General features: G+C 52.7%; 1 protein-coding gene across 1 annotated transcript in view; it reads right to left on the reverse strand.

Moving 5' to 3' along the window:
* Elavl3 (ELAV like RNA binding protein 3) overlaps positions 1-7,491 on the reverse strand; it is a 34,091-nt gene extending 26,600 nt beyond the window's left edge. Inside the window, exon 1 of the mRNA XM_032911349.1 lies at positions 6,581-7,491. Within this exon, the coding sequence (XP_032767240.1) occupies positions 6,581-7,075 (495 nt within the window). The 5' untranslated portion in view covers positions 7,076-7,491. The remainder of the gene's footprint in view (positions 1-6,580) is intronic.
* Between the last annotated feature and the right edge of the window lie 2,158 nt (positions 7,492-9,649).

Consider the following 9,649-nt stretch of genomic DNA (forward strand, 5'->3'; position numbering starts at 1 on the left):
ATGGTGATTCTCTGGTCTGCACGTCTGGAGAGACGACACCTCGATCTGTCCTGCGGATGCAGAGTCTCCCCAGGATCCTGACCCTTAGATCAGAGATTTCTGTTAGAGACTGGACCTGACCCTCAGCTCAGACAGGGCACGCAGTGAGAGCTTTGGGGAAACGGGCTTAGGACCATAGTAGGGATTGAGAGGGTTAACCTCACGTGATGACCCTCAGCAGATGAAACCCAACTTTGTTATACTAACTACTATGTCGACCTGGCTTGAAAGTCACCAAAGCTTGACTGGAGATACAGCTCAGGGTACAGTGCTTGCCCAGCATGGGAGGTAGTGGTTTTAGGACCTAGGACTGAAAAAAAAAAGGAGAGGGACTTTTGCAATAATATCCTGGTGTGTTGGTCAATGCCTATCTTTCCCGTAGCCTTGTACTAGGGGGGCTAGGCAGGACGATCACCACTACAGCTGAAGGCCAGCTTGGGTTATAGCGAGGTAGCTGTGAATCAAAAACCAGTGGAGGGTGGTGGCACATGCCTCTTAGCACAACCCTGGGCAGCTCGAGGCAGGATGGTCACAGGTGCAAGGCAGCATATGCTAGTTCAAGGCTAGCCTGGACTACAAGAGAGTGTGTAAAAAAAAAAAAAAAGTAAATGACCCCAATGTGGTGTCTTGTACCACTTTTAATCCCAGCACCCAGGAGGCAGAGGCAGGCAGATCTCTGTGAGTTTGAGGATAACCTGGTCTACATAGCAAGTTCTAGGCAAACAAAAACAAAACAGGACCAAGAAGACACCTTAGAGCATCAGTCCCCAAGGGTCCTGGGAAACGGCATCAGGGCGTAAGGCTGTTCCCAGATGGGCACGCAAATCAAATCTGCAGTGGTCCAGCCCCCTGGTGGCATTAAACCTGCTACCCAGAGGCCCACACTCAATGTGGTCAGGTTATAGAGGGAACTGGGGATTCCTTTTTATTTGAGGTCAGGGCACCTACCACGGAGCCCGAAGACCTGAGTTCCGTTCCTGGGACCCACATGGAGGAAGATCCAGTTGCTTCAGGCTGTTCTCTGAATTCCACACACATAGTGTGGCAGGTACACAGGGGTGCACACAGACACTCCCCAGCTCCCTTCACAGTCAATAAAAATAGAAACGAAATAAGTTTGCCCAAGCTATGTCTAGCGACTCACACAAATCCTATCGCTTGAGAAGCTGAGGCAGGAGTATGGGAAGTTTGACTCAAACCCAGCATGGTAGACATATTGAGGTTCTACCACTCCAAAAAAAAAAAAAAAACAATGCTGGGCATGGTGGCACACCTTTAACTCCAGAACTAGGCAGGCAGAAGCAGGTGAATCTCTGGGAGCTTGAGGCCAGCCTGATCTTCATGCCAAATTCCAGGCAAATCTACAAAATGAAACCATGTTTCCAAAAAATAAAGCCCATACCATGCAGCATAAAAAAGGTTGCTGAAAGGCTGGAGAGCAAATAGTACTTGGTTCGATTCCACCAGACAGCTCATAGCTATCTCCAGTTTCAGTGTTTACATTGCCTTTGTCTGGTCTCTATACTACCGCCAGGCACATATGTGTACATAAACATGCATACAGTCTACACATACACATAAGCACATACACACACACAACTACAAATAAATCTTTAAACACAAATGTTTGATGGAACTGTGAGATGGCTCGGTGGGTAGAGGCATTCACGCACGTCTTAGGACCAGAGTTTCACTGTGGAATTGTGTAATGGTTGACGGAGAGAACAGACCGACCTTCACACGTTTCCTGTAGCGCATACACGCCCATCACATCCCCATATACACTAATAGAAGTATTTGCTTAAATGTAGTGGGAGAAGGAGTTGCAGATCCTTGCCAACCAGGCAGGACTGGCAGTAGCTCACACTGCCCAGCCGTGCGTTCTCAGATATGCTGCCTAATGTTTCTGAGACTCTTGTCCATACTGCTGAGGCTCAGATGGCGGGGTGAAGCCGCGAGGGGAAGAATCTAACGTCCCATGTTAGGGCATCTGGAAAGCATTGAGCCTGGTCAGCAATGTCTGCTCTGGGCTCAATAGGTTTCTAAGGTCCCTAGCCTCTGCCTCACTCAGCAGAGTTTATTTAGAACACCCTGCCTCAGTGAGCACCAATTTCACATAAAGCTCAAGAGGGCTGGTTCTCTCCTTTTGCCTCAGTACTGAATTCGGTTGTCAGGCTTGGTGGCAAGTGCCTTTACTTGCTGGACCTTCTCCTGTCCCCTGACCTTGAAGTTTTAAGCCTCCACCCTCCACAAGCTGGGATTTAGAGGCATGTCCCGTTTGAGTGGAGCTGAGAATCCATTCCAGGCTCTGTGGTCTACCAAGAAGCATTCTCCCAGTGAAACCACACAGCCTGTCCTTGTGGTGGCTCCTCAGTTCTTGGCTTAAAAGGTCTGGATCTGGAGCGGGAAGGGGTTGGCAGTATTTGGGATGTAAATAAATTATTGAATAAAATTTAAAAAGGGTCTTCTGTCAACCTTCCGTGTAGCTGTTTCGACAGTTGTGCGCCACTAGGGACGGGCTGCTCTTCTGCTTCTAGAAAGGTTGACACAGGCTGTGTGTAGTTCAGTGGTAGGAGCTCTTGTCTCACATATGCAGGCCCTGGGCATCTGGGTATAACAGGGTGAAGGAACAGGAGTCATAGAGGGTCAACTCTGACCTCCAAGTCAGCAGAGAGTGGCTGCCTACTGTGATCCTCTCAGAGTAATACCAAGCCACCTCCAGTCTCTCTCTAAAGGAACAAGTTCTGCATTGATTAAATCCAGGGTTTATTAGTAATGTCTGCCATGGGCATAACTGTCAGCCAGTGAACACTGCAAGGTCTGCAGTCAGGTTCCCTGATAGTAAGACTATATTGGTAGCATAGCTGTGTTCTGAGAGCCTGCTGCCCTGTTCTTGTTTGATTGTTTTGTCTTTTAGTACCAGGAATTGATTTTGGGGCCTCACTCATACTAGACAGGCATTCCGACACCCAGCCTTCTACCCAGTTTTTCATGAGAAACTTCCAGAAATCCTCCCAACACGAAACATTATAAGTGTCTTTTCTCCACTGAACCCACAGGGATTGTATCGGGTGAAAAGGCAAAGCAGAAACTCAAACCCAAGGCTCATCAGATAAAGTTGCTTGCCACCAATGACTTGAGTTTGACACCTGGAATCCACGCAGGAGAGAGCCAAATCCTGCAAGCTGTCCTCTGACCTTCATGCATAAACAAACCTATTTAAAAGTGTAATAAAAGATAAAAATAAAATCTAGGATCGGAGAACGACAGGCCAATAATAGTGACAGCAGCCACGACAGCATAACTCTGTGGTAGAACCCTTGCTTAGCACGTACGAAGCCCTGGGTTCGAGTCCCAGTTCTACAAAAACAAATGAAAATCACCACAAAACAAAACAAAAAGAGCAAACCAAGGCTGGCATGGTAGCCCATGTCAGTAACTTCCATGACCTTGGAACCTGATGCAGAATAATACTGTCTTCCAAACAAAACTGAATAAAAAGATAAACAACCCAGGAGAGCAAAGAAGTGCTGTGTGCCTCTGTTTACTGGGCCCTGAGCATTCCTGTTTGTGGGGAGGAGACCGGGAATCGAACGTAAGACATTGCACAAACCAGGCACTCTGTCTTCACTTCCAGAAGTGAAGCCTTACATCCTGGATTTGGAGCCCTACTGTGTGTCGGGTACTCAGCATGTAGAGTTTGGGTTTTTGTTTTGAGACAAGGTCTCACTGTGCAGCTCCGGCTGTCCTGCAACTCACTCTGTAGACCAGGCTGGCTTTGAAGTAACAGAGATCCACCTGCCTCTGCCTCCCAAGTGCTGGAATCAAAGGTAGTGCGCCGCCACGCCCAGCTACGTGTTTCTAGACTTTCAGTACTGTACAGAAAAGTGGAGGACATTTCTTTTTTTTTTTTTTTGGTTCTTTTTTTCGGAGCTGGAGACCGAACCCAGGGCCTTGCGCTTCCTAGGCAAGCGCTCTACCACTGAGCTAAATCCCCAACTCCAGAGGACATTTCTTAGTAAGGAATTTAGTGTTTGCTCTGGAGCCTACACAGGCCTGTGTGTGTACGCATGTGTGTGCTCCTGCACCTGTGTGGAGATGTAAGGACAACTTTTGGGTGTTGGCTCTTCCCTTCCATCACGTGTGTTCCAGGGATGAAACTGTTTGGCCCAGTTGGTTGCAAGCACCTGCTGAGCCATATTGCCAGCTTCCAGTTAGCATGACACTTGACTTGACCCCAGAGCCTACGGAGTTACCTGGCAGCCATCCTGCCCACACCTTTAAGGACACTGCGGGGGGTGGCGGGCACACCAGGATGTGTTAGTTCCCAGGGGTTCCTTGCTCCTCTCTCCAGGCCTCCCCATTTCTGTGCGAGCTTAGCTGGGCAGGGCCTGGTGTTCATTTCACAGCTGAGCCAGCTGAGCCGGCTAAGCAGATAATGAGGATCGGATTGGCGGAAGCCACACCCGGCCTGCCCTGGCCCGGTGACTGTGTGGCCACCACAGCATCAGAGAAGGGCCTCGAAGACTGGTCCAGGACAGAAAAGAGGAAGCAGAAAGAAGGGAGGACAGGAGAGGCAAGGCTGACTGATGGGGATCTTCTCTCCCTCCCTCTCAGGCTCCTCCTGTGGGCCTGCTTCTCACTCTAGGTTTGAAGTGCCCCTTCACTCTTTCTCTTTTCTGCTGCCCCCCAACTCCCTCTTCGTAACTGCCCTTACCCCAATCACACACAGCTGAGGTAGGGATCTGTCAACAGCACAGCTAAAGCTACAGGCTCCTCAGACCCCCTGGGCCTCCAGCTGGGCCTCTGGCCTCCAGTCACAGTGACAGATGCCGGGAGACTGGTGACAATAGGGCTTTGAGTGGCTATCTAAGCACAGCAAGTCAGGGCCACCACGTGGTGCAGAATGAGCCTCGTATTTCTGGGGCCTTTTCCTTCTACTTCTACGAGGGGCCCCACTGAATCTGTCATCCCCTTACTTCCTCCTGGTCTATCCTCAAGGCGTCTCTTCTTGAGTGTCCCCACCACCACCAGTCGGAATTCCAGGCCTCCAAGGGTCTCCAGGCCCTGCTGTAACCTCAGACCACACCCTCTTCTCTTTTGCGCATTCTTTTCAAACAGAACAACAGATGAGGGAAGTCTTGGAGGTATTATATTGTTGTAGGGGTTCTGAGAGTCTCCAGGAGGCTACACTCCTGTTCTCAGACCTGGATGAGCACCTCGAGGCCCAGAGATGGTAAGGAAACAGCCTAAGGTCACACAGCAAGCTGAGCCCTTGGGAAGGCATGGGGAAGAGGTGGTCCTTTCTTAAAGCCAGGTTGCCTGGTGCCCAAGCCCAGGAGAGAGGACACCCAAGATGGCCTACTGAGCTTCCCGACCCCGACTGTGCACACCACGACTCGAAAAAGAGGCCGGGAACAACACTTGGTGTTCAGAGACACACAGGAAGAGATCTCCGAAGAGCGGAAAAGGTAGGCTGGGCGCGGGGACCAGACAAAGGACGCTCGGCGGCGCGGGGAGCTAGTCGCTCAGGGAGGCGGGGGTGGAGCCAGGGTGCGGTGAGCACTGGCCAGCCCCGCCCCGGGACACGCCCGGGCTGCCGGGTGGAGGTCCGAGGGCTCGCTCGAGGCCAGGTCCAGGGGGCCTAGGGGCGGGGCCTGGATGGGCGTGGCACGACAGGGCGTGGCATGTCGGGCGGGGCCGTGAGTTCGGGAGCTGACCAGCTCCAAGACTGCTGAAAGCAACCGTGAGCCCGCCGGGCGGCCCGAGTTGCGGGCGCTTTCAAGGTCACCCCGCGGCCCGAAGCCCTGGCCGGGGGAGGGCGCGTGCAGCAGGCCCTATGGAGTGCTGCTGCAGCCCCGGACGCCCTCACCCGGAGGCAGCGGCCGGGGAACGGGGAGCCCCCTCCCGCACTCCGCCCCCCCCCCGCAGCCCCAAGGCCCCGCGCGAGGCTACGGCCCGGCGGAGAGACAAAGGGACCACGGCGGCGGCGGCGAGGCCCCAGGGCGCCCCCTCCTCTTCCCCTCCCCGCTTGCCGCAAGGTCGACGGGGTTCGAGGACGAAGATGCCCGCCTCTCGGGTGCGGCCGGGGCCTAGAGCAGCGCGATCCGACGCCACCCCGCCTCTCCATCTCCCCTCCCCCCAAAAAAGCTCCCAGAGAATGCGGTGTGGCGTTACCCGGACCAACAGTAGGCGATCGTAGCCCTCGTCCTCCTGGGCGGCCTGCAGGTCTGGGCCTGGGATGCTGGAAGCATCCTCCGCCGCCGCGGCCCCTCCCCCACAGCCTTCCAGTGAGGAGCCACAAGGACCACCGGGTGGCGGAGGGCACCCGGTACACAGCCTGGCTCTCCAAAGCCTCTCGGACCAGGCTCCACTCCCCAGAACTCCAGATGCGGCTCTGGCCACTCTCAGGCCCGAGGCGCGGTCCCCCCCCACCCAGGCCTAGCTAGGCCTGGTCCTACCCCCCCCCCCCGCGTTTCCGTGGAGCCAGCCTCCGCCCCTCCCTCCCGCGTTCGTCTCGCGGCGACAAGGGAGTACCTACAGTGACCATTCTTGTGTGCCCGGCGGGCGCGGTCCGTATCGAGGGCGGCTCCGGGGGTCGTGCACTCCTAGGGGGGCGCCTGGTGCTCACGCCGGGGTCCCGCCCGGGCGTCTGCGACTGCGGACGCCGCAGAGGCGGAGATGGAGGCGGCGGCGCCCTCGAAGGCCGGGAACTGACCCGAGCCTGCGGATGCGCGCTTCGACGGCCAGACCCCTGGCGGCAGGTGGATGGAGGGAGCGGGCGCGCAGTGGAGGGTGCCCGGAGCGCGGCCCCGCGGGGCCCGCAGAAATCGCTCTTTCCGACTGAGATCTCGGCAGCTCTGCCTTCTGCGGCGGGCCCTCTGTCCGGCCTGTCCCGTGCCGGGTGATGGGTCCTCTCCTCTCGCCCGCCCTCCCTCCCTCCCACCGGCCCGCGCTGCGCGCTCCGCGCTCTGGGTCGCACTGCCGCCGCCCCCAGCCCTTTATAGCGGCAGCTGCCAGCGCCGGCGTCTCTCATTGGCTGGGAGAACGAGTCCCCGCCTCCTCCCGGCTCTCGACGGCGCGGCAGGTGGAAGCGAGTGCGCGGCGGCCTGGACTCTGTGTGCGGAGAGAGAATAGGATGAGGCCTCAGATCTCGGCTCTCTCTTGCTGCAGATCCTGAGTCCAGTCTTGACACCCTCCTTGAGTATTACATTAGCTTTGCAAACGAACTGGGTTCTCCTCTTCATTCCAGCACCTAACTTTGAAGGGGCAAAGACCCAGACCCGTGCTGCTAGATCTGAGGTGAATAGTTTTTGTCTTCACATGACCTCTGGTGATATTAGAAATAATACTATGTGTGGTGAGCTATGAAGGTCATTGGAGTTTGAATCTGGCATGGGCTACACGGCACTTTAAGCTGATCTAGGCTACATAGCAAACTTCAAGGTGTTGTGTGCTGCTTAGGAGACCCTGTCTTTTTAAAAAGTAAAGAACAAAGAAAAGAAAAAACAAACAAACAACAAACAGAAAACCCAACCCAAACCAACCAATCAACCAAACAAAAAACCAAAACAATGGCATATGTTTGTGAGGCCAACTTTCAAAGATAGTCAGGATGATCGAAAGTTCAAATCCAGCCTGGGTTACATGAGACCCTTTCTCAAAAATAAAATAAAACGAAACAAAACAGAAGGCTGCAGAAAGCTGGAAAGGTAGTCTAGCAGGAAAAGTTTCTTGCCTCGCAGGCCTGGAAATCTGAGGCTTTTTTGTTTTGTTTTATTTTGTTTTTGAGACAGGATTTCTCTGTGCAGCACTGGCTGTCTTGGAACTTTCTTGATAGACCAGAGTGGCCTCCAATTCAGATATCCATCTGCCCCATCTAAGTGTTGGAATGAAAGATATGCCACCGTGCTACATGGCAACTTGAGTATGGTCCCTGGAACCCATGTAAAGGTGGAAGGGAAGAGCCAGCTCCACACAGTTGTCCTCTTAACTTCCACACACACCTGAGGTTCAAACACACACACACACACACACACACACTAGTAGTAATAATAATAACTTTTTTTAAAAAATGGGCTGGGCTGAAGAGATGGCTCAGTGGTTAAGAGCACTGACTACTCTTCCTGGGTTCAAATCCCAGCCACCACATGGTGACACACAACCCTCTGTAATGAGATCTGATGCCCCCTTCTGGTGTGTCTGAGGATAGCTACAGTGTACCCATATATAATAAATAAATAAATCTTTTTTAAAAAACGGGCTGAGGATTAGTTATTAGCAGACATGAAGTCCTGGGTTTGATTCCTAGCACCATATAAACTTCACATGGTACTGCAATCACAACACTGGGGATGCTGAGGCGGAAAGGGTCATCGTCAGCTATATAGTGAACTCCAGGCCAGCCTGAGCTGCATAGACCTTGTAGCAAAATGAACAACACCAAAAAAACAAAACAAAACAAAACAAAAACAAAAACAAACAAAACAAAACAAAACAAAAAAAACCCAACCAACCAACCAACCAAACAAACAAAACAGCAACAGAAAAAAGAAAGGAAAAGTGGCGGTGAGGAAGTGATTGAGCACGGAGGATAGTCTTACTCTAGACTTCAGAATGTGGGCTCTGGCACCTTCCCTGTCAGGGGGACACCACGCTGCTCCGAAGCAGGTGAAGAGGTCTGTGCTAAAGATTCTTTACGATACTTCCCCATTAGAGTCATACAGTCTAAGAGACCATAAATAGGTCTCCAAACTTGGATAAGCAGGACTTGGCTGATGTTTGACCTTCTGGGTGTGTGGTTGGTTGTCCTGGGAAGAACGCTTTTGTTTTATTTTATTATTTATTTATTTATTTATTTTTAAAAAAATTTTTTTTAAGGAGATTGGAGTGGCAACAACTCCGTTAATGTTTAGGACATTTGCTGGTGTGGGATGAGGACTCGCACAAGGCTTCAGCACCACAGACAGCGGTCTGACGAGGTGAGAAAGCGCTGCTGAAAGCAGCCAGATCCTCTAACCGAAGAGTCACAATACCTAGCCTAATCTCATCCTTTTTTGTTTTTAAAAAATTAACAGTGTGTGTGTGGGTGTGTGTGCGTGTGCGTGTGTGTGTGTGCGCGCGCGCTATGGTGCATGTGTGTAGATCAGAGGACAATTTTAAGGATTTTGGTCTCCTCTTCCACCGAATGGAACTCAGGTACACAATCTTGAGGGGCAGACGCCTTTACTCACGAGCTGTCTCAGCGGCCCTATTCTTATTCTTGTACGCCCCTTCAAGATGCTGATAGTCCAGAGTGCGAATCAGCTTGATTTAACCAATCGGAAATGGCTCTCGAGAGACCCAATTGCAAGAAGCTCTGGAGATTGAGCCAATGAGAGGGCGTACGCGCTGGAGAAGGCGGGCTAATCACAGTGACCCACACAGTAGGGGCGCTGCCAAAGCAGGTTCCCAAGTGACTCCTCTGGTGTTTGTAGGGCAACGCGGCTGCCGAAGCAGGACCTCCCCCAAACGATAACTCAACCCTGCCCTGGCCTCCGCATTCCCCTTGGCTAGCAGGCAGTCTCTGCAGCCAGGTTACTCCTGGGGCAAAGGCCCCATCACGGTTCCC

The sequence above is a fragment of the Rattus rattus genome, chromosome 8, assembly GCF_011064425.1.
Source record: "Rattus rattus isolate New Zealand chromosome 8, Rrattus_CSIRO_v1, whole genome shotgun sequence".
Taxonomy (NCBI): domain Eukaryota; kingdom Metazoa; phylum Chordata; class Mammalia; order Rodentia; family Muridae; genus Rattus; species Rattus rattus.